This window comes from Rissa tridactyla, chromosome 5, assembly GCF_028500815.1.
Source record: "Rissa tridactyla isolate bRisTri1 chromosome 5, bRisTri1.patW.cur.20221130, whole genome shotgun sequence".
NCBI lineage: Eukaryota > Metazoa > Chordata > Aves > Charadriiformes > Laridae > Rissa > Rissa tridactyla.
This window is the reverse complement of record NC_071470.1, coordinates 49,361,184-49,384,182: the sequence shown is the minus strand read 5'-3', so window position 1 is coordinate 49,384,182 and position 22,999 is coordinate 49,361,184. Positions and strand designations below refer to the sequence as shown.

General features: G+C 61.2%; 3 protein-coding genes across 3 annotated transcripts in view; 2 read left to right on the top strand and 1 right to left on the bottom strand.

Moving 5' to 3' along the window:
• The first annotated feature begins 1,567 nt into the window (after positions 1-1,567).
• On the top strand, positions 1,568-15,207 carry LOC128910200 (low-density lipoprotein receptor-related protein 2-like). Its single transcript, XM_054203154.1, has 33 exons — positions 1,568-1,661; positions 2,123-2,242; positions 2,631-2,750; positions 2,832-3,059; positions 3,291-3,404; positions 3,506-3,625; positions 3,914-4,039; positions 4,140-4,346; positions 4,512-4,680; positions 4,806-4,974; positions 5,222-5,447; positions 5,837-5,962; positions 6,168-6,383; positions 6,600-6,908; positions 7,152-7,364; positions 7,551-8,123; positions 8,536-8,751; positions 8,948-9,186; positions 9,269-9,398; positions 9,736-9,914; positions 10,031-10,217; positions 10,574-10,792; positions 11,020-11,203; positions 11,493-11,694; positions 11,765-11,929; positions 12,221-12,421; positions 12,513-13,056; positions 13,203-13,331; positions 13,506-13,613; positions 13,700-13,936; positions 14,065-14,488; positions 14,722-14,857; positions 15,135-15,207. Exons 1-33 carry the CDS (start codon positions 1,568-1,570, stop codon positions 15,189-15,191), a joined length of 6,687 nt encoding a protein of 2,228 aa, XP_054059129.1. The 3' UTR covers positions 15,192-15,207.
• Positions 15,208-15,938: 731 nt separating this feature from the next.
• CLDN23 (claudin 23) lies at positions 15,939-17,266 on the bottom strand. The gene has a single exon (XM_054204034.1). It carries the CDS (start codon positions 17,014-17,016, stop codon positions 16,315-16,317), a length of 702 nt encoding a protein of 233 aa, XP_054060009.1. The 5' UTR covers positions 17,017-17,266; the 3' UTR covers positions 15,939-16,314.
• PRAG1 (PEAK1 related, kinase-activating pseudokinase 1) overlaps positions 16,949-22,999 on the top strand; it is a 49,169-nt gene continuing 43,118 nt past the window's right edge. Inside the window, exon 1 of the mRNA XM_054204033.1 lies at positions 16,949-17,025. The gene's annotated coding sequence lies outside the window, so the exon portion shown is untranslated. The remainder of the gene's footprint in view (positions 17,026-22,999) is intronic.

Sequence of the window (22,999 nt, the reverse complement as noted above, 5' to 3'; positions counted from 1 at the left end):
GACGAGGCAGATCCCCAGGGACCTACCACAGCTCTCAGTGATGGTCTGCAAGGGTGATGAGGGCGTGGGGGCTTTCTGCATGGCCTGGGGGTGCCTGAATAATGCTCCGCTGTGTGTCCATCTGTCCTTTCCACTCCCTTCCCTCACCACTAGGACCCCCTTGCCTGGTGCCCCTGCCCCAGGGATGCTTATCCCCCAGGGGACCTGCACACCCCTGTTCCCTGGGGGTTGCCTGGGGAAACCAATTGTGCTGGGATGCTGCCCCTGGGAGAAGACAGCTGGGTAAATCTGCCTGCTGGGCTGCAGCACTGGTAGGGGTGTGTATTAGGGCTGTGCTGTGATGGTGTTGGCAGAGGGGGGTACCTAGTGCTCACGAGGCACCACATCCTGGTCTCTCTGGCCATGTCATGGGCCTGGGGCATCTCCCTTGTGCCAGTGCTCTGGGACACCTCACCCAGAGCTGTGCAACACCCTGGTCTCTCCATCTACCTGATGGTACCTCTGCCCTGAGCTCCCAACTGACTCGGCTGTGCCAGAGCCCTTCCTGTGTTGGCCCCGTAGCTGGTACCCAGTCTCTTCCACAGCATGCAGGAGATCACCTCAGAGCTTTCCCTTCCTAAGCAAAGGCCCTTTGTATATGTCTGAACAGACAGACAGACAGTGGTGCCAGCAAGTGTGTACCCACAGCGGTAACTGCCCCTGTGGGGAAGTTTCACAGGGTGGCTAGAGAGGATAAATGCACAGCATCCAGGGGCAACGGATGTGTTTGAAGCACAGACTGGTCTTGGGGGGGGTCAGACACTCATGCCACCACACAGCCGGGTGGCAAGCCAAAGGCCATGGAGGAGCAGCACACTGGCAGCTTCCCCTGGGCACGTAGTGACGGGGCTGCCAGCTCCCCGTGGCCATCTCCTCGGCTTGGGCGATGCCCCTCCGCTTTGCCTGGCGGGAGGGGGCTCCTTTCCCAGGCGGTAGCGGGTGCCTTATCCTGTTGCTGGGCTGGTTTCCTCCCTCATCCGCTGCTTTTGCTCTCCTTGTTGTGCTCTAGCGGTTCCTTCCCAGCCCTCAAGGTCGAGGACCGGCGGCGGCCGGGCGGGGGCCAGCGCGCCGCCCCGGGGCCGGTGTTTTCGGAGGGAGCCCCCGCGTTCAAGGCTGCCGCTGCCTTCCCACGCCCGGCGCAGGTGCTGCGGGCCCCGGTTCACACGGCCGGCTCTCACAACAACCCCCGCCCGATAAGGCGGACGATTAACGGGGCGGCCGGGGGGGGGGTCCGGGGACCCTTCGCGCCGCCCAGCTTTTGGGGGTGTAGGGGGGGTGAGCCCCGAGGGGGCCCGACCTGGCACCGCGGACCGAGGACGCCCCTCCCCAGGCCCTGGCTGGGGGCTCCCCAGGGCGGCCCGGCGCAGCCCCCGCGGCGGCGGGGCGGGCCGGGGTCTCCGCCGGCGGCGGGCGGTGCCCGCGGTGCCCAATGGCCGCCCGCGCCCGGGCATAAAGGCAGCGGCGGCGGCAGCGGTACCGCGCTCTCTCCCGCCGGCCGGGCCCCCCGGAGCCGCCCCTCCCCGCCGCCATGGGCCGCCCCCCGGCGCCGCTCCGCCTGCTCCTCGCCGTCCTCAGCATCCTCCTGCCGCTGACCGGGACCGCCGCCGGGACCCACCGCGCCCGTGAGCCGGGACCGGGGTGGGGGGGCGGCCAGGGAGGTCCCTGCTCCATCCCGAGGGGCTGCGGTGGGCGGCCGCCGCCGCAGGGCTGCTTGCTGTTCCCCCCGCGATGGGCTATGGGAGGGTCCTTGCCCCCTGGGGTGTCCCTGTCTTCCCCACCACTGATGTGGGGGTCCCTGACTCCTGTGGCATCCTTCCCACTCTGACAACGTGGGGGTCCCTGCACCCTGGGGAGCTCTGTCCTGTTGCCAAGGGCCGTTGGGTGGGGGTCCTTGCCTTCCCTGGGGGGAAAAAAAGGGGCTGCGGTTCTCCCTCCGGCTCCGCAGGAGGTCCTAGGGTGGCCTGGCTGGGGCCAGTCCCCCACACCGCAGGGCTGTGCTGGGACCCACGCTGGGATCATGCAGGGGGCTCTGTGATGGTGGTCTCCTGGGCTGACCATGGGCTGGGGTCCCTCTCTCCTGCAGCACCCGCCGGCCCTACGTGTGCAGCCTCACGCCAGGCTGTCTGCGGCACTGTCTGCATCCCTGTTCCCTGGCTCTGCGATGGCGAGCAGCAGTGTCCTGATGGGACGGATGAGCAGTGTGGTGAGCTGGGGGGGAGCTGGCACCCATTTGCAGTCGCGGGGTGGCCTGGGGGGCTGTGCTATGAGGGCATTGAGGGGCCCTGGTGCTCTGGGGTGTGGTGTGGCAGGGCAGGCCAGAGACACCTTGCTGGCTCTTCCAGTGGCTCCTGTGTGGCACCCTGCAGGGACCTGTGTGCCCCAGAGCTCCTGGGGGATGTCTGGGGCATGGGGACAGATTCTGGATCCTATGCTGAGCAAGGCAGCCCCCCACCTGCCAGAGAGCCCTGCTGGGTGCTGCTGTGGGTCCTCCCCTTGGCACCCAGCCAGCACCTGCCCCTTGCCAGGACGGAGGGGACCCTCGTGGTTGTGCGAGAGCAGTAGGTCCCAGTGATTGTGTGGTGTTCCTGCAGATGTTGCCTGTGGTGGGGACCCCCATGTTTGGCAGTGTGACGATGGCCGGTGTGTTTCTAGCAGCTGGCGTTGTGACGGTGCTGCTGACTGCCTGGATGGCTCTGATGAGCAGGACTGTGGTATGTAGTGTCTGCTGGGTGGGCTGAGTGGGGGTGGCTGGGGGCATGGGGCCAGGTTCAAGTGCTGCTCTGTTCCCTCAGTGTGTGGGGCAAAGAAGGTGCAGTGTCCTGGCACCCACCACTGCATCCCGCACTGGGAGCTGTGTGATCGGCACCAGGACTGTGAGGATGGCTGGGATGAGGAGGGGTGTCCCCAGCAGCCCTGTCTGCCCGGGCAGTGGCAGTGTAGGAACAGGGTGTGCATCATGGCCGAGTGGAAGTGCAACGGGATTGATGACTGTGGCGATTCCTCGGATGAAGATGTCTGCGGTAAGTGGGCACCCTGAATGTTCTGCGATGGGGTGAGACCTGTCCAGGCCATGGGTAAAGTAGGGGGTGTACTTTGCCTTCCTAAGCTCCAGCTCCCCTTGGGGTGGTGGCAAACATCCCAGGAATCTGTTGATGCTTTGCGGGGCCTCCCCACGAGCCTGGGACCCACGGTAGCCCTGGTGCCCACCTGGTATGGGTTTGCCCTCCTGACATGTGTTGTGTGTGCCGTAGCCCCCTGCCCGCCTGGCATGGTGCGGTGTGATGAGGGGAAGTGTATCTTGGAGTCCCTGATGTGCAATGAAGAGGACGACTGCCTGGATGGCACTGACGAGCCCAGCACATGTGGTGAGTTGCATGTGGCTGCTGGCCACTGTCCCTGTGGCTGGGGCTGGGGTGAGCCACAGAGCCATCCCATGTCATGTCACCCCTCCAATGTGCCCCCGCAGGCCGGAGCTGCTTTGTACGCAACGGGGGCTGCGCAGAGACGTGCGCTGACACACACTGGGGCGTGCAGTGCTCCTGTGGGGCCGGCTGGGTTCTGCAGGCGGATGGGCAGAGCTGTGCTGGTAAGGAGAGGTCAGGGCACACACACTTCAGGCATGTGAGTCCTCAGCCACCAAGAACTGAGTCTGCCGGGAGCCAGGGCTGTGTGGGAACACCTGCCTTAGCCCTACTCCTGCCTGGCCCCACAAAGGCTGTGTCTGGGTCATGTCCCAGCAGCAGCTGGTGCATGCTGGGGCCCAGGTCCTGGTTTCTAGGGAGCCTGCCTATGGTCCCTGGGGAACAGTGGTGGTCCTGTCTGGGGGCAGCTCGCCAGCCGTGCAGCGGGCTCCTGGCAGTGCCTATCCCTACAGATGTGGACGAGTGCTCCCTGGAGTACAGCCCCTGCAGCCAGATGTGCAGCAACACACCGGGTGCTTTCAGCTGCGCCTGCCTCCAGGGCTACACCCTGCGGCACGGCACTGCCTGCGAAGTGGCAGGTAGGGTGAGCCGGGGAGCCCAGGCTGTCGGAGGGGCTGGGCAGTGCCACCAGCTAGCCGGGTCCCTGCTCACTGGGTAGCATCCCCCTTGCTCTGGCAGACAACGCAACGCAGATCCTGGTGGCAGTGGGGGAGGACCTGGCTCTTCTGGATGTGCGGACCCAAGCCTACCGACCCCTGCTCTCCACCGAGACTGAACCCCGTGCCCTGGTGTATGACCTGCTCCGGGAAACCTACTACTGGCTGACAGAGGAGGGCGAGCTCCGTGCTCGCCTCCCAGGGAAGGGCACACGGCCCCTCTATGCAGGTGGGGGAGCAAGGGTGCTGGGTGCTGTAGCAGAGCTGAGATGGGTGCCGAGAGCTGGCCTGCCACCCCAGCCCTGCCTTTGCTGTAGAGGAAGGGGCAAAACCTGGGTTTTGCCTCCCAGCCTGGAGCAGAGGTGGTGTGCCTTAAACCGCTCTGTCTCTGTAGATGCCGGGGAGGTGAACAGCATCTCCGTGGACTGGTTCACAGGGCAGCTGTACTGGGCCAGCAGCCACCCTACAGCCATCTGCGCAGGGCTGGGCAATGGCCGGGGCTATGTGACAGTGCTGGGGAAGGACGTGGCACCAGAGCAGCTCACAGTGCATCCAGCTGCAAGGTGAGGAGTGAGCCCAGGGTTGGCCCCGGGCTCCTGGGTGAGTGATACCAGTGCTGACCGTGTTGTGCCTGCTGTGGGAGCACTGGTGTTATGCCATGAAGTGTATGCTTAGTCCCTGCCCCCAGGTCCCTGTACTGGGTCAACCGTGGGCAGAGGGGCCGGACAGTCATTGCTGCAGCCGGCATGGATGGCTCAAACCGGCGGGAGCTCACAGTGGTGTCCATGGAGGAGCCTGTGGGGCTGAGCCTGGACCATGTGGCTGGCAGGCTCTACTGGATCAGCGAGTACAAGGAGGTAGAGATGTGGGGCAGCAGGGCTCTGCCCTCCCCCCTCCCCAGATGCTGGGACGCAATGAGGTGGGAGTGGGGAGAGTTCCCCTGTGGCTACAGCCAAGGCATGGGACGGAGTAGGGAGAAGTGCCCGGGTCTGGCACACATCCCTGGGCTGGGAGGGGGAAGGCACCACTGTGAGGCCTGTGGCTGCGGGACAGTGCCAGGGTGTGGGGGTGCCATGTGGTCACCATGCCTTGCCTTGTCCCCAGTCCATTGAGACGCTGCGGGTGGATGGCAGTGGGCGCCACTCCTTTCCTGCTGTCCTGCGGAGCCACACAGAGCCACTGGGCCTGGCTGTCTTCGAGAGCCGGTTCTTCTGGACTGATGGCACAGAGCTGGTGTCAGCCACCCAGGCCTCTCCCCAGGAGCACGCGGTGCTGCTCCGTGCCCCCATCTCAGCTTTCACCGTGCTGCACGCACTGCAGCAGCCTCCCCGTGAGTACCCTGCCAGGTGCCCGCGCTGGTGCAGGGCTGGCAGCATCCCCATCACTTCCCTGGGTGCCAGCAGGGGCTGTCCTTGGGTCCTGGAGCCCACCGGCTCCTGCCCGATTGATGTACTTTATGGGACAACGTGATGGCTATCCTGGCCCTGCGGTGCGGGGTTGTGGGTTTGTCACAGAGAGGTTGTATGAACCCGTAGGAAAGCTGCCAAGTCCCATGGCTTTGGGTAGAGCTGAGCCCTCCTACCCCATGTGACACTGCTACCCTGCCTGGGGTAGTCGGCCCTTATCCAGCCCCAGGACAGCTGGTGGTTCTTGCGGAAAGGGGAGAAGCATTGGGGGGGGTCATGGCTGCCTGAGCTCTTAATGTCCCCTTGCTCCCAGGGGACACTGCTGCATGTGCTCCAGGCCTGTGTAGTCACCTTTGCCTCCTGTCCCCTGTGCACCCTCGGGGCTACAAGTGTGCGTGTCCAGAGGGCCTCTTCCTCCTGCCCTCAGGGAAGTGCGCAGGTGAGCAGGGTCTGCAAGGTGGGCTTGGCTGTCTGGGGCGGGATGGATCCCTGTGGGAGTCAGAGGGGGCATAAGGAGCTGTGGCTTCGGTGGGATGAGGTTCCTGGCACACACCAGTGCTGTCATGTTTCTGCCTCGGTTCATGATGGTGACCCCATCCAGTGCCCCTGGAGCCATGCTCACACACTGCCCTTGTACTCCACAGAGCTCTCCATTGTGTATGCATCGGAGAAGGCCATCTCCCTGGTGCAGGTGGGTCCCGGAGCACACAGCAAACGGGTGCAGGAGTGGCAGGATCCCCTCCACCTGCAAGATGTGGATTGGCAGAGGTCCATGCTCTACGGGACAGATGATCGTGGGACACTGCTGCGTGTCGTGGGGCACCCTGGCAGGAGAGAGGCCATTGCGACTGGGCTGCCAGGTGAAACCCTATGGGGTGATGGAGGGCATGGTCCCCTTCCGGGTGCTCCCTGAGATTCTCCTGGGTGCAGAGCACAGCAGCCCCATGGTGCCCACAATGGGGCCGTGCCGAGGCACTGGGCAGCTGTGCCCTGGTTTTAGGGTCAGGGGGACCCAGGTGGAGAAGCAGGATAATGGGACAGCCTCGTAACTGCTTGCCTTCCTATTGCTTGCCAAGTCTGCTCTGCCCGTGTGGACATCCGCTCGGGCGACCTGTACTGGCTCGCATGTAACCGGAGGGACATCGGGGTGATCCGGGCGTCTGACATGTCCACGCGCATCCTGCACCGTGCTCGCAGCATCATCCAGCACCTCTTCTTGGACTGGCAGCGTGGCACTCTGTACTGGCTGGCCCGCGGGCAGCCCCTGCAGCAGCTGAGCCTGGCGGGGGGTGCCCCCTGGGACGCCTGGAACGAGACGTGGCCTGGAGACCTTCCTGCGGCCATGGATAGCAGAGCCTTCAGCCTGCTCTGGAGCTCAGCCCTGGGTGAGCTCTGGTGGTATCTGGAGCAGGGAGCAGGGGTGGTCTCTATGGGCAGGAGTGACCGCCCCTACATGCAGCAGGTCCCTGCCCGGGCAGTGGGGTGCTCATGGGGCAGACTCTGTCCCATGGGTGGGCCCATGGCCTCATCCATGAGGTCCCTGCCATAACTGTGGGTTGTGGGGGCATGGAGTGGGCCATGAGGGGTGCCTGCGGGCCATCAGGCACTACCATCCCTCTGCCTCACAGGCCTGCGGGCACTGAGTCTGACCAAGAGGCAAGCAGTCACCCTGGCACCCAGCTGGTCCCACGGCCTTGCAGCCGCCTTCGAGCCATACCTGGTGTCAGCAAACGGGACGCATCTGCTGCTGTGGGACCGGAGGACGCTGCTTCTTGTGCTCTCCATGCCGGCAGCAGGCGTGCAGGGAGTGGTGGCCTTCGTGGGCTCAGAGCCACAGGCTGGTAAGAGTGGCTGTGGCTCTGTGCCTGGTGCTGGGGCTGTACCTGATGGGACTGGGTGGCCCTTGCTGCTCTGAGCTGGGGCAGGGTCCCTGGCTGCTGGTGGCCATGTGGGGTGCTCTTGGAGGTGCCTGGAGCATGGGGAGGGCGCAGACCCAAATTCAGGCTCACGTTCCTATGCCTCTCCAGTGTCACCAAGCAAGGGGTCTGCCCTCCCACTCCCTCCACCAATGACCACCACTATGAGGACAACCACGAGCACCACTGCTGCTAGGCCCACCACCTCCACCACAAGACCTACGCGAAGGAAGACCACCACTGTGCTCACCACTACTCCTGCACCAACCAGCAAGGCTACCACAACACCAACCACCACCAGCCAGTCCACATCAACCAAGACCATCCCTGTGCCAACCACTGCCCGGACCACACCAACCAAAACCACCACTGTGCAGCCAACCACCACCACCAACATGACCATCACCACCACTCAGTCCTTGCCAACCAAGACCACTGCCACACAGCCAACGACTACCACCCAGCGAACAACCCGTCCTGCACGGGTAGTGCCACCCACCCCACCCCTCCCATCTAGCACTGCACACCATCTGACCCCAGTCCTCCATCTGTCCTGTCCTCGCACACATGTGCCCTGCCGTGATGGCACTGAGTGCGTGGCCCAGGAGTACATGTGTGATGGGGAGAAGGACTGTGCAGATGGCTCTGATGAAGATGGGTGTGCCCAGCTCTGTGACACCCCAGGTAGGAGCCATTCTTCTGTCCCCTGTGCAGCTGGGTCACCCTGTACTAGGACTTCTGTCTGCTTCCTGGTGGGGTTGGTAGGATGGAGCCCTCAGAAGGTCTGAATGTGTCCTGGGCTCTGGTGCTGGTGATGTGGCATGCTGGGCTCTTTTGAGCTTGGCACGGGGCTGGAGGCCCTGTCAGAAGGGGACGGGACTGGCCCTGGTGCTCGTGGTGACCTAGACGTCGCTGAGCTGAGGCTGCCTCAGTCACCTTACTTGGGACCTAGATACACTGGGATGCAGTGACTAGGAGGGACCAAGACCTGTCGCTGTAGTGGGGGGCTATTCTAGGTCTCTGGGGGTCCAGCAGAGGGTCTGGGCACCCTGGCTGCCTACTGCAGGCTTAGCAAGGCCCCATTGTGTCTCCCCAGGTGCCTTCCACTGTGTGAGCGGAGCCACGTGCATCAGTGCTGGGGAGCGCTGTGATGGGGTGCCGCAGTGCCCCGATGCCTCGGATGAGACAGGCTGCTGGAGCCCCACACAGGAGTGCGCCCTGCGCTGCGATGCTGCCACCCGCTGCGTCCCCAAGAGCTGGCTGTGCGACGGCCATGCCGACTGCCTGGACCACACCGATGAGCAGGGCTGTGGTGAGACCCTGGGGCTGGGTGGGACGGGGGCTTCTGGGGGTTGCCTGCCACACAGGTGGGTGCACCAGGTTTCCTGTGGGTCCAGGAGCCTGGGGCAACCTGCCAAGTGGCTGGAGGGGCTGTACCCTGCTCAGTGCCGTAGGATGGGGACGGGGATGGGGACAGTGCCCCAGCTCAGCCCTGGCCCTGCCTGCAGTGCCAAAGGAGTGCAGCCCAGCCGAGTTCTCCTGCCGGAGCGGGCAGTGCGTGGCCCTGGCCCTGCGCTGTGATGGCGACCGCGACTGCCGGGATGGCTCGGATGAGGAGGGCTGTGCTGTGCCCCGGCCGCTGCTCTGCCGCACAGGCGAGGTGACATGTCCCCGCAGCGGGGAGTGTGTGCCGGAGGCCTGGCGCTGCGACGGCACCGCCGACTGCGGGGATGGCACAGACGAGCAGGTGGGTGGGGTGATGGGGGCACGGCATGTCCTCACTCGCTCCCGGGAGGGCTGGTGGCCCTCTTCACCCTCAGCTCTTGCAGGGCTGTCCCTGGGAGGAAAGGCTGTGTGGGGACCGGCAGTGGAGCTGCTCCCATGGCCGTGAGTGCATCCCTGATGTCTGGCGCTGCGACGGAGAGAGTGACTGCACGGATGGCAGCGACGAGGCTGGCTGTGAGCAACACCCTGCTTTTATGCCCTCACCCAGGGGTGGTTGGTGGGTGCCCAGCACAGAGGGAGGTAGGGACGTGTCTGTGCCGAGGTGAAAGGCCCTGTGTGCTCGTTGCCTCTTCCACCATCTGTGGTGGCTCCAGGCACGCTGCGGAGCTGTTGTCCCTGTAGGGCTGGTGGCCTTGGGATTAGGATAGCCTGAAGCCAGGCTACAGGCACAGCACTGGATATGGCTGCACTGAGCCCCAGGCACCCTGGAGGAGCAGCTGATTCTGCTCCAGCTGAGCAAAAGGAGCTGGTGGGTGAGGCTCAGGGCAGCCTTCCCCATGTGTCCCTGTAGGCCCACCTGCTCCCTGCCAGAGTCACGAGTACCCATGTGGGCTGGGGGCCTGCCTGAATGCATCCCTGGTGTGTGATGGCCGACGGGACTGCACAGATGGCTCAGATGAAGGGGGGAACTGCTCTGTGCCCTGCCACCGGTCCTGTGCTCATCTCTGCTACCCCTCGCCCCAGGGCCCTGTGAGTGCCAGGACCCCTGGTCCAAGGGCTTCCCCTGCCATGCTGCCCTGGTCCAGCTGCAGGAGGGAGCCTCCTGTGTCCCCTAGGGGGGACCCTGATGGCCCCTTTCCCCACAGCGGTGCTGGTGTGACCCGGGCTATCGGCTGGCTGAGGACGGTCTGTCCTGCGTGGACATAAATGAGTGCATGGAACAGCGTGAGGAAGCCTGCACCCAGACGTGCCTCAATGCCCCGGGGTCCTACAGCTGTGGTTGTCTCCCTGGCTACCTGCTGGAGCCTGATGGTCATGTCTGCAAACTCACTGGTAAGCCCTGGGATGGCCAAGGAGACCTGAGGGTCCCTGGCACTCTAGGGTACACCAGGAGTTGGTGGGTACCTGTCCCCCTGTGCCTGCTACCCACTGGGAACCCTGTAGTCCCGCAAATGGCCCTGTCCCCTCTGCTACGTGGTATCCCAGGCCCCACTCAGCTGTAAGCTGCTGCTTGCCAGCCTGTGGCTGGTTGGAAAATCCCTCTGCACTAGCTGGGGAACATGCTATGCGGTAGGGCCGAGACTCAGCAAGCTCCAATGTCTGTAAGTGCCGTGTTCCCTGCCTGTGTGTGCTGAGGCTGTGGGGCCACCAGCACTGAGCAAGGTCTGGGTGTCTCTCTGTTGCTCCAGGACCAGAGCCCATGTTGCTGGTGGCTGTGCAGTCAGAGGTGTTGTCTTATGGCCTGCGGAGTGGGCGTGAGGAGGTGCTGCTTGCTGCTGACAAAGACCGTGTTGTCTTCTCACTCGACTATGACCTGGTGGAGGGGAAAGTCTTTTGGATGGACCTGGCCACAGAGAGCATCCGCTGGCAGAACCTCAACTCGACCAAGAAAGGCACACTGGTGAAAGGTGGGCTGTGACAGTGTGGGGTTAGCAGGGCTTGCCTCTCTGGCTGTGCAATCTCCCGGTTATAGTGGGGGTGCCAGGCTGTGTTCCCTTGCATGGAGAGGTGCTGGTGGGAGCAGGGTTGGGAGGAGCCAGAGCTCCGGGGATGGAAGGCACCTGCGCTGGGAGCATTGTGCCAGAGGGTCATGCAGGTATCACCCTAGGGGTGCTGACTCTTGGGCACGTTGCAGGTGTGAGATCAGACTGTATAGCAGTGGACTGGCTCGGGAGGAATCTGTACTGGACAGATGGGGCAGCAGGGCAGGTGCTGGCCACTCACCTGGGGGCTGCCTGGCGAGGAATACCAGAGTACACTGTAGTGATGGATGGGGACCTGGACCAGCCCCACTCCTTGGTGCTCCGGCCTCTGGCAGGGTAAGGCTGGGACAAGAGGACACGGGGACTACCTTGCCATCCGTGCACTGCCCTATTTTCCTCCACAGAGGCAGGCAACAGGCTGGGGAAGAGTTGGGATGGTGCCAACTGGGTGCTGTTGGGGTTGTGCAGCTGGGGAATAAGGAGCCCGGGCAGCTGCCCTTGCCCTGGGTGGAGCTCTGAGTGTGTCCCTGATGAGATGGGATGCTCCACACAGCTCCTCTGGGCTGCCCTGGTACTGGGACGATGCTGTGGCAGGTCCATGGGCCAGCACCTCTCTTCCCGCCAGGTTGCTGTATTGGTCAGAAGTCGGGAGCCACCCACGGCTGATGGAAGCCACCATGGATGGGGGTCGGCGGCACGTGCTGCTGGCCCAGGGGCTGGGCTGGCCCACAGCACTGGCCCTTGACCTCCCCACCTGGAGGATCTTCTGGCTGGATGAGAAGCTGGGCATCGCTGGTTCTGCACATCTGGATGGCACCAGTGTGAAGGTATGTGGTGGGGTTCTGGTGACAGGGCCTTGACGGGGGCTGGGGTGGGCGCTTATGGCCTTTCTGACAGGTCCTGCAGCTGGGCTGGGTCCAGAGCCCCTTCGCGGCAGCTGTGTGCGAGGGGCAGCTCTACTGGTCAGAGAGGAAGGCATGGTCCGTGCAGCAGGTGGACAAGACCAGTGGAAAGAACAGGACTGTGCTGCTCAAGCGACACGGGCAGCCCCATGGCCTTCAGGTATCTACCTGGGGGAAATCCCAAACCCTGTTGCACCATCTCTGCTGGGGCTCCTACCCTGCATGGTCCTGCCATCCTCCGAGTGTGGAGCCACTGGGAGCTGTACCCCCATCGCAGTCATCCTTGTGCAGCAGTCCTGGTGGTCAAGGGTCTCTGGTCCTCTTGGAGCATCTCTGCCTCACCATCCTGCCCCCAGCTGGGCCATGTCCAGGCCTCGGGAGCATGGTGTGTTGTCAGTCATACTCAGCTCCACTGCTGGTGGGGCTGAGGCTGAGCCTGCCCTTCCCACAGGTGATGCACCCAGCTCTGCGCCCTGTGGCCCCCAGCCCCTGCGTGGCGCGTGGCTGCTCCCACCTGTGCCTGCTGAGTGCCAGGCAGGCCGGGCAGTGCCGGTGCCCCGCCGGGCTGACGTTGGCTGCTGATGAGACCACCTGTCTGCCCCTCCGAGATTCAGCCTTTGCCCTTCTGGTGTCACCGGCAGCCGTGATGCAGGTACCATCCTCTGGAGCCAGCCCTGGGGGCTGCTGTCCTCGCTGCTGTCAGGGGAGCAGGGTCCCATCCTAGTGCTGCCTCCTTCCTCCAGGTCTACCTGAAGGATCTGCCCATAACGGCTGGATCCCAAGGCCTTCCCCGACACCGGTCCCTGCCGTTGGCCAAGGTGGGCCGCCTGACAGCCATCGACTACGCAGTGAAAGACAAGAGCCTGTACTTTGCGGAGGTGGGGGGCGACTCCATTGGGCTGCTGCGCCTGAAGGACTGGGGGCGGCTGTCCTGGAAGCAGGCAGTGGCTGTGGAGGGCACTGTGACATCCCTGGCCCTGGACTGGCTGAGCGGGAACCTGTACTGGATCGGGGGGCAGCCGCCCAGCATCCGCGTGGCAGCTGCCGGGGGGCGGTGGGCCCTGGCACTGCTCAGCAAGGGGCTGCAGGGCGCTGCCTGGCTGGCGCTGTGCCCTCGCGCCTCCACCATGTGCTTTGTCACGGCGGCTGGCAGCCGCGGGCCCAGCGCCGCGGTGGAGTGTGCAGCCATGGACGGCACCGGCCGCAGGGCGGTCTGGAGGAGAGCCCGGGCTCCCACTGGCCTCGCTTTCGGGGGTGCTGGCACCCGGCTGTACTGGGCAGACCGCGGTGAGTGTGGGCTGGGTCGGGGTGCTGCTGGGGACCAAGAGGTGTGGGTGCTTGGTCTGAGGGCACGGCCCCGCGAGGCAGCCCGGAGCCCTCTGCGCACCCTCCCACCCCCCACAATCTGATGTCCCTGCATCTGTGCCCTGCAGAGAGAGGCACCATCAGCAGTGTTGAGCTGGATGGATCCCACTTCCATGTGGTGCGGGAAGGGCTGCATGGCCTCTCGCTCTTCGCCATCGGAGAAGGCTTTCTGCTCTGGAGCACAACCTCAACCAACGGTGAGTCCATTTGCTATGTGTTGTCCAGCTCCTCCTACTGCACCAGGACACAGGGATCTCTGCCAGTCCCCGTGGGGTGCAGGCTGCCCCTCCCCAGGGTGAAGGGTAGGCTGGGGGACCCCACTTCCCATCCTGGACACCCTTGTGGGAGGAGGTGACCCTATGTGTCTCCAGGCTCTAGCAAGATCTGGCACAGCCGGCTGGAGCGGGCCGAGAGCTGGTGGTTCCCAATCGAGCAGGAGTTGGTAGCCATGAGGATTTACAGCCAGTTCTCACAGGAAGGTGGGTCTGGGGCTGACCCAGCCCAGAGCGTCTGGTGGGTTCAGCTGTCCTCATGGTGGCCGTGCTAACCTGCGCTGTTTTTGCAGGCACCAACGGCTGTGCAAAGAGCAATGGGGGCTGTGCCCAGCTCTGCCTGCCCAACCCTGCAGGGCGGCTGTGCCGCTGCTCTCCTGGCTACCACCTGGTGCGTGGGGTGGCATGCACAGTGGCACTGCCCTGCCCAGCCCCGCTGCAGGCTTGCCCTGACCTACAGAGCTGCATCTCTGGAGAGCAGGTCTGTGATGGGCGCCCGGACTGCCTTGACGGCTCCGATGAGTCTGACTGTGAGTGCCGTCCCACAGCCAGGGTGTGCAGGGGTCCTGGCTGGGCACAGGGGGACCTGCCCAGCCTCCCCCAGTTTGGGAAGGAGGATCTCACCTGGGTCTTTGCTGATCTATGCCCATCCCTCCAGGCCCCTCTGTGGAGGTGGGGACACATGTCCCCATGGTGGCACCATCAGGAACATCCCATGTGAAAGAACAGAAACCAGCCTTACCCACAGCTGCACCCAAGCCTCTGCAGCCTGGCCCTAGCCTGCCTGCAGCCCCTGGCCCCCAGGAGCATGGAGAGCCCTTCCTGGTACCCCCCAGCACCGAGGAGGTGCTGGGGGCTATGCCATGTAGCAGTGAGACATGTAACCTGCGTGGGGAATGTGCCATCGAGGCTGGGCGAGTAACATGCCACTGCGCCCTGGGCTATCGTGGTGACTACTGCGAGGAGGCAGAGGTGCAGCCCCTTGCAGGCCCTATCGCCCTGGGGGTGGCTGTGCTCCTGCTGCTCGCTGCTGCAGCTGTGGGGGCCCTGGCCTACATGCGGAGACGGGACAGGCGGAGGAGGTGAGTTCCGGGGCTGGGCTGAGCCAGGTACACCTGGGGATGGAGAGGGACAGGGTCTCCCTGCTCAGGGACAGTGTGGTATCCTGGGGCACTCCTGAACTATGTGGAAAGCTCTGATCATCCCGGCAGGCTATAACTAGGGGTTGTGGCAGGATCTTGGGATCTGCCCCACCTCTAGGAAATGGCCATACCATCCTCAGTGTACTTTTTTTTTCTTTTTTTTCCCTCCCCAGGACCTCAAGCACTGCCTCCACCCGGGTGCTGACCTTGTACCACCGTGAAAGCGACCCTGAGGAAGAAGATGAAGAGGAGGAAGAGCTTCCCCCCAAGTGTGACACCTTTGTGAACGAAGCTTACGATGGGAAGGAGGTGAGCAGCATCTGGAGCAGACCCTGGTAGGGACCTCCCTGCCACCCTGAGGTGCCCCAAGGACCCCTGATATCCAGGTCCCTCCCCAGGCCCAGCACTGGCATGGTGCCCTTTCTTGAGGCAAGCTCAGCCCTCCTGCTGGGGGGGCCTGGGGTCTGGGTGATACAGGGGCTTTCCCGCTCTGCCTGTGGATGGAGCTCCTGCGCCAAGGTGTGGGGTGGGCCCAGGGGGGCTGGCTCAGGCTCATCACTGATGCACCCATCTGTGATCTCCACAGGAGCTGCCAGCCCCACTGAGGAAGGGATCATCTCACCCCAACACTGCACTTTCATAAAGGAACTTTTGTGCAGCCTGTCTGGTGCCGTTGTGGTTTGTGTCGGGGCTGGGGACGGGAGGTTGGTTTGTTCTTCCCAGATCTCTAAGCTCCAGGGAACTTACAGGCCAGAGCAAAAAGCTTTGTGAAGTTTTTTGGGAAGTCTCCAGCCCCAACACACTCTGAGCCACCTGAATCTGATCCCCTGCTTCAGGGTGCATCCTGTACCATCCCTTAACCACACTATAGGGCATCTCAAGCCACTGTCTCTCTGCAGCAAGGCTTAGCTTGCTGACCAGGGTGCTTTGGGCTCTCCTGGGGTAGAAGTCTGTCTGAATAGCTCTGCAAGGAAGCTGGCTCGGCTCTTGCCATGTTATGGAGGGTGCCAACCAGGATTTTATAGTGCAGCTCTGACCTCTGGAGTGTCCCTTATAAACCAGTGAGACCAGTTTTACTGCCTTTCACCAAGCTAATGATGAAAGGGGAAATATACACTATTTTTTCCCGCCTGTGATTGCTTTTTTTCCTCCTGAAGTAGCTGTGCTCAAGCAAGGAGAAACCTCTTCCAGAGCAGATTTTGACTATGAGGTCAAAGTCCTTGAGGAAGGTGCTATAACAGCTACCTCTACCCTTTTACTGACCTTTCTTCCCTGCTTCAGGCAAAACAGGGGGGAGCTGGGTTAGCCATGCCCACTGGCTCCCAGCCCAGCCTGCCTGGCAGAAAGCCCGTAACCATCCCACAGCACAGACCCGTTCCTCTTCATTTATTTTGCTGTTTTCAGAGATATGTGGGAGGTGCTTCCCTCCCCTGTTCCCAGCCCTGAAGGCTACGGGATAATAACCTGTACCTTGCTCACGTGAGAACACTGGTGCTGCCTTTGCCCAAGCTGTTGCACAGTGCAGGAGGATGAGATAAAAGCTGCATCTGGAGGGAGGAACTGGAGCCAGGGCTGGTCCTCAACCTGGAGTATGGCAGGCTTTTGGGGAGGTTGCAGAGATTCAAGCCAGGTCCTTGGTCTTGTTTCCAGCCTGTTCTGAGGAACCCCAAGAGAAGGGCATGGCTTGGAGGAGCAGGAGCCAGTGCTGCTCTCAGGGCCAGGCAGGTGGGCTGGCCAGTGCCCACTGCTGTCCCTGTGCTGGGAGGCTACAAGTCCGAGTCGCAAGGCAGGGTGCTCCTCTGCTGTTGTCTGTCTCGCTCATCCTCCAGCACGTCCCAGGGATTGCAGAAAGCCCCAGTGGTGGACCATGGTCCCGCCTCCAGCGAAGGGCTGGGGGGCAGTCTGGGGGCCCTGCGTTCCTTGCAGCAGTGGTGGAAGCTGAGGGCGAGGGCCAGCCCGCCCAACATCTCCAGGCAGCTTCCCAGGTAGCTCAGCACCAAGCCATAGCCTGCAACCAGCATGCCCCCGGCCGGTGCGGGCAGTGTCCATAGCTCATGGGTGTACCAGGAGGCAGGCACGAGGCTCAGTAGCCCTGAGAGGAGCAGCATAAGCCCTGCCACGCCAGCTAGCAGGTGCTGTGGCTCCTTCTGCCAGCAGCGAACCCCCAGGGCAGCCACCACCAAGCCCAGGAGGGTGAGCGCCAGCGAGGTGGGCATCATCCCTTGGGCCACCCGCACGGGCACCTGCTCAAAGTAGGCCAGCTCATCAGCCTGCCCACAGAGGCGGTCATGGGTGCTCTGCCGCTCTGTGCATATGTCCCAGATGCCCTGCTCCAAGACAAAGTCAATGGGCTGGTTGGATATGTGGCTCACCTGCCTCCAGCTGGGTGCCACTGTGCCTGTGAAGGTCAGCAGGAGCCCGCAGTGGCACAGCACCATCCCCACGATCATCGCCGTCGGAGTCCGCATGCTGGGGAGGTAGGTGACGAAGGCTCCGGTGCGGGTCTCCAACTCCTGTTCCTGCTTGTCAGAGCCAGAGAGGTCCGGCGGGGGGAAGCTCCGGGGGGAGCAGGGGCTCGCTGCCGCCGCCCGTCACCTGGGCAGAAGAGGTGGCACTGGTGCCCCAGGGCTGCTCGGTGCGGGCAGGGCTACCCCGCGGCAGGGCGGTAGTCCCAGCGCCCCCCGTACGGCGGGCAGCCCGCGGAGCCGGGAGCCGCAGCCCAGCCCGGCTGCGCTCAGGGCTGCGGGGAGGTGCCAGCGGCAGGAGGAAGCGCAGGCAGGCAGGAGCGGCGCAGGCAGGGCTGGCCGGCGCAGGCAGGAGCCGGGCACAGGCAGGGCTGGGGTGCGGGAGCCTGCGGGAAACACCGAAGCTCCGGCCCGCGCTGTCCGTCCCCCCCCCCAGGGAGTGGGGCTGGGGTGCCGGGGACACTCAGCCGTCCCCGGGGTGCAGGTGGCACCGGGATGTCTCGGTGTCACCCTGGGACTTGGCAGCGCTCGGTCCCTGCTCCTCCCTGATGGGGAGGCACAGGACCCTGTTATGGCTTGCTTAATTAAACTGATTGTGAACTTATTTTACTATCAACTGAATTAATTTATAAAAATCATTAATTAAGGTGAAATGCTAGCATCTCTCAGAGTTTGTAAGGACCTTGTCGTCCTCCCTAGGCCCAGGAGACCTTCCCAGCCCCTAGCCTTCATCTTCTCACTCTTCATCCTGGCAAGCGTCTCCCAGTCCTTCAGGGACTGCTCCTCAGCTTGGCCCTGCTCTTCCCTTCCCAGGCTGCGCTCAGAGTCCACTCGCAGGCGCAGCAGCCTGGCTGTTGGAGGGAAAAGCCTCTGGGATGTCCACTGAAACAGGTATGGGAAGTCACCACATTTGAGAACCCCTATGTGGGGTTTTGAGCCCTAAAAAGCACTGGTCTTGGGCCTCTCCAAATTTCCCTGAATTTCTGCCTGTCACGCTGAGCCCAAAAGAGGGCAGCAGTCCCTGTGGATTAATTTGGGATGAGCAACCCTAGCTGATCAGGAGGGCTGGCTGCAGGTGTGCCCCCACAGCATCTTTGCACTGCTGGTGTCATGCAGCTGGGTGGGCCCGTACTGGACCAGCTGCTCCCCAGCTCCCTTCCCCATTCCTCCATCCTACAGCTATTTCCCTGAGTCCCACGGAAGCCCTTCTGCTCTGTGGGTGCCAGATCATTTCAAGGACAGATAGTGGAGCTGTTGATCACTGGATCTCAACCCAGCTGTAAGGGAGGGGTGGGTTGAACTCAGCCAGGGTCTCATGTCCCCTGCCACGTCTGCAGGACAGCAATGCTGATAGACAGCTCTCTGTAGCTCCAGACTGGGGACACCTGGCTTTGTCATATGCAGCTGGCACTCCTCAGCTGAGAAACTGAGCTAGGCGTTGCTGTTTCTCTTTCTGTCCCATGAACTTTTTAAACTTTTTCCCCCTGCTCCAGCCGTTGGCCCCGTGCCAGGCCACCCATTAGTACCTTTGGAGCTGTGGGTCCAACCAACACACCACATGCTGCCTGGCTGGTGTGCTGCCTGAGGCTGCCTTCTGCCATGGGACCCCCCACCCCTGACAGGAGCAGGAGCTGAAAGAGCCTGAAATCTTCTAGTCCTGCCCCTTGCAGGAGGCTGTATTTTTTTTTTACATTTGGACACGAGGTGGAGGTTGGCTGTGAGAAGACTTAGTCCTCCTGGGGGAGAGGGAGGCAGAAGGAAAGGGCTGGTAATGAGTTGGGTGGCACGGTGAGCCTGAATGCCATGGATGAGGACCTGTCAGTGCTGTCTGGCTCCTCCTGAGCTCAGGAGCTTTTTACTGTGGTGACAAAACACAGCTCAGTGGCAATGCCGGCAAGTAAAACAGTGGTCACCTGTGGACCAGCCAGACTGAGCTGTAGCTGTGTGCAGGTGGGAGCAAGCCCGAGCCCTGTGCGGCTGGCCAGGGCTTTGCTCCCTGTCCCACATGTGCGGGTGGGGCGTGCTCCAGCCCTGCTGGAAAGGGAGAAATTCCATGTCTTGTCGTATTTGCCTACATTTTTCGCAGACAGGTCAAGAAACCTAGAGGCCTGCTGCCCGGGATGCAAGGGGTGCCACAGGAACCCCCACCCTGGGCTTTGCAGTGCCTGCCCTAGGGTGTTTCTCCCTGCAGCACCTTCCTTCTCCTCTCATCTGCCCCCAACGACATGCTCTGCCCCTCACTCCCACAGGCTTGGGTCTGGGAGGTGGCCTCTGCTTGGGTCTGCAGCATCAAGCAGAAGCTGGGTGCCGGAACGCTCGCAATTAAGCATTGGGGTCAAGTTTAACAACCTAGGCCTTTCCAATTTATTAATAGTGCCCAGGAGGATGCATCTGCCCTTTGCGCTGGTGTCCAGGCTCCTGATTGCAGGGCACCAATAAACAGATTAAGTGATGTGGCCCTGAGGCTGGATGACCTGCCCTGAGCAAGCTTGGGGAAGGAAACGGGATTAACAGAGCTATTTCCTGATGCCACAAAGTTATAGATTGTTCATTTCTTCCCTTTTACTTTCTAATGAAGTGGTATGAAAAGCAACTCAAAGGAGAGCCTGGCTCTTTCCAAGCTCTGGGGAAGCATTTAAAGCCATCTGGTCTTAGAGATAAAATGGTATGCCTGAAACTGCCTTCCTTTCCACATTTCCCTAGCTGCTGGGTGGGGAGAGCCACCTTACTTGGTGTTTCCTACTTCTCTGAGGCTGTGACTAAGTTTTTCCTACTTTGGCAAAGTCATCTCTTCAAGAATGTGATGGAAACTTTATCCAGGTCGAGTTGGCTTGCATTTTATTATCATTATTTTTTTAACCCCTCTTTGTAAATCGGAGGAGCAGCCGAAGGCCTTGAGCTAACTGGAACTGGAAAAGATCCAGGGCAGGATGGTCAGAACTTGCGATCGATTCTAAGGGGAAAAAAAAATAAAAAAATCCATGATGGGCTATTGAGTGTCAGGTTGCTGCTTCCAGCCTCAGATACCCCACGTCATTGAAGGCTGGGAATGCATTCAGGCAACATTGCTGCGTTCAGCCTGTTCCCTGCCTCCCTATTTGTCTGCTTCCAGACACTGGTGGTGACAGGACACCTGACTGGACAAATACTAGTGTCTCTTGGGTGACAGTGGCTCAGTGTAGGATCAGCGGGGATCAGACTAGTGTCTTTTGGGTTACACCATTGTCACACCAACTGAGCAGAGTTTGGTGTAACAGATGGGCCTTCCCTGGTGCCAGAATTGGCCACAGTTGGGGAACACACGCACACAACAGTCTCCAAAGCTTCCTCTGGGATCCTTAGTTTGATCCAGAATACCGGGTCCAGCTGAGCTTTCAAAAAGTGGCTCCAGAGAGAAGGTAGCTTCCCTGCACAAAGGCAGGTCTGTCTCTGTACTGTCTGCTGAGCTTGTGACACCGAGACCAGGGAGGAATCATGTATTTGTGAGGGGGTTACTCTGACCCCCTTCCCCTCACAACTACGAGACTTGTCCTCAGCAGCAGCAGGATCTCTCAGCATCCTGTTTGCCGTGCAGGGAAGAGCCGGGGCCAGGGCTGTTTAGCAGGACCCTGCAGCTGGTAATTCCTGTTTACATCCCACTGACCCTGGGGCTTCGCCTGCATCGCATACAGCAAGATCCCCCCCATACCACCACACTGCCTGCATGTCCTGCACGTTATATTGTACCCCACTGCTTCTCGGGTTCAGAGTGGCCTCGGCCCACACTGGACATTGAGCCACATGGCAGTCAGGTCTGCGGACATGGAAAACGGGAGTGTGTGTGCTGTGCTTCCGTGCACTGCCCTGTGTCTGGCTGGTGCCCATCAGGCACAGCGCTTGACCCTGGCTGTGTGTCCTTTGCCCTCTCTCTCACTTTAGGAGGATCCGCTTTGCAGAGCCTGGCAGCCCCCTCTGTCCTGCCTGCTGTAGGAGATGCGGACTGGCTTGGAACAGCACTTGGGGGTTCTTGGGGGCGTTGTAATTTCCTCTGGTCTAGCCCCTTGGACAGGTCCACTAGCCACCTGTGCTTGCCTCTGTTGAAACCCTGAATCCCTGCGGGCTGGGAGGAAAGCAGGACGGCTTAAACAGCCCGTGATGTGTTTTTTAGAATTAGACCTGCTTGTCTGAGGCCTCTCCTCAGTCTCTATCATACAGGAAAGTCTCATAAGGCAGGTGTCAGGGTTGAAGGATTTGGCTCTGATCATTCCATTTTGCTGCCTTTTCTTCTAGAATTTGGAGTGGGAGAGTTTCTAAGAGTGCGAAATGAGGGTTCCCCATTGACGACTCCTTGCTTTCAAGCCACAGCCCAGGAAGCGTGTGAGTGCAGCCGGGACACGCTCTGCATTGTGCAAACAGCTGCAGCTGCAATGGGCTTCTCTCAGACCAACTCCCTGCTTCCTCCCTTGATGGACACACTACTGTCTTTGTCCCTGCCAGGAGGCCAAGGACGAGCCCCCAGGCACGACAGGGTCTGCGGTCCCCCTTGCTAGCTGAATGTGGAACAGACGTCTGTGTGTCCTCCCCAGAGCACAGGCAGCAGTGCTCGGCACCCAGCATGCAGCTCCATGCCCCAGCTCTCCAGCCTTCGGGGCGTGACTTCTGCAAGCAAATCTATTGGTCTTCCATTTGCCCATTGACCTGCTACCCTGAGGCTGGCCATGGTGGTGACAGCAGCCCCAAGGATGCACTTTAGAAGGGTTATTGGAGACCAGGGGACGTGTTGGGTATGCAAAGGCTTGCAGGCCCTGTGCTGGCAGGTCCCACGCTGGGGCTGGGACCCAGCAGTGGCTTATCGTACTCAGTCCTGTGGCCCACAGGAGCCTTGGCTGTTCCCCCTGCTCAAAAGTCAGCGCGAGGGAGCTGCATACACCCGTGAAATTTGGGGGCAGCATCCTGTAATGCCTGCAGGGAGCAGTAAATCCATCAGTGAGCACTAAGGTTGTTGCCGCTCTGTTTCTGCAGCCCAGCTGTGACTGAATTCTATTCAGACTAGATCCTGGGAATGAGTTGTTGAAAGCCTTGTTAGATGCCCCCCAGGTATTCACTCAGCCGTTAAACTCCCTCACTTCCAAACTGATGCACTTGGACTTGCCAGATTGCCCAGTGCTGCTTCTGAGTCTCCGCTTTCAGTTCAGAGAATGATATAAAAAGCATTTTTGCAGCTATATCTATTTTTGTCTGACTCGATCCTGAAATGGTTGAGAGTGGTTTGGACATGAAGCTCTCGTGCTGGGTTTTGGAGGTGCAGCTCTTTTCAGACAGGGAGAAGAAAGCAGTTAAATCTCCGTCTGGCTGTGGAAATTGCACGTTTGTCCAGTTCTTGGACCACAGAGCTTGGGAGCTAAAGGGCAATGCCAGTGCCTGTGGGTGCAGAGCATGTTGCAACTGGCAAGGCAAAAGCAGCGCTGCATGTTGGGGTTCATCTGGTTACTCTAAATGTGACTCATCTGCACGTACGTGATCTCTTGTTAGGCTGAAAGGCCTGAAACCAAAGCGCAGGTGGCTTATGACTGTGCCTTTAGGCATTTTCTAGCAGTTCGGTCAGCTTTGTGGGTCAAACCACTGGACGTATGGCCAAGGCCGCAGGAGAAAAGACCTGCTTAAACCTTGCCTCTTGAGAAAGCCCTGGGCGGGAGGCAGCTGTGTCCCATGCCTGTTCTGGGGACTGAGAAACAGTGGTATCTCTAGTCTATGGGAATTTTATTCCAATAGTGGACAGGATGAGAACATTGGTGGGATGATATCTCCATCTTGAGAACAGGAAATTCTCCCACTGTATTTGTGAACTATGAGGACATTTTGGATGGAAGGATAGTTGCGTCTAGCTCCCATGTTACTTGCTGGTGAACAGACTGCTGAGTTTTACTCCACAGGAGGATCCTGTCCCCTTTGGAGGAAAGCACAGGACTCTTCCAGGTTAATTGGAGGAATCTTGCAAATGAAAGGA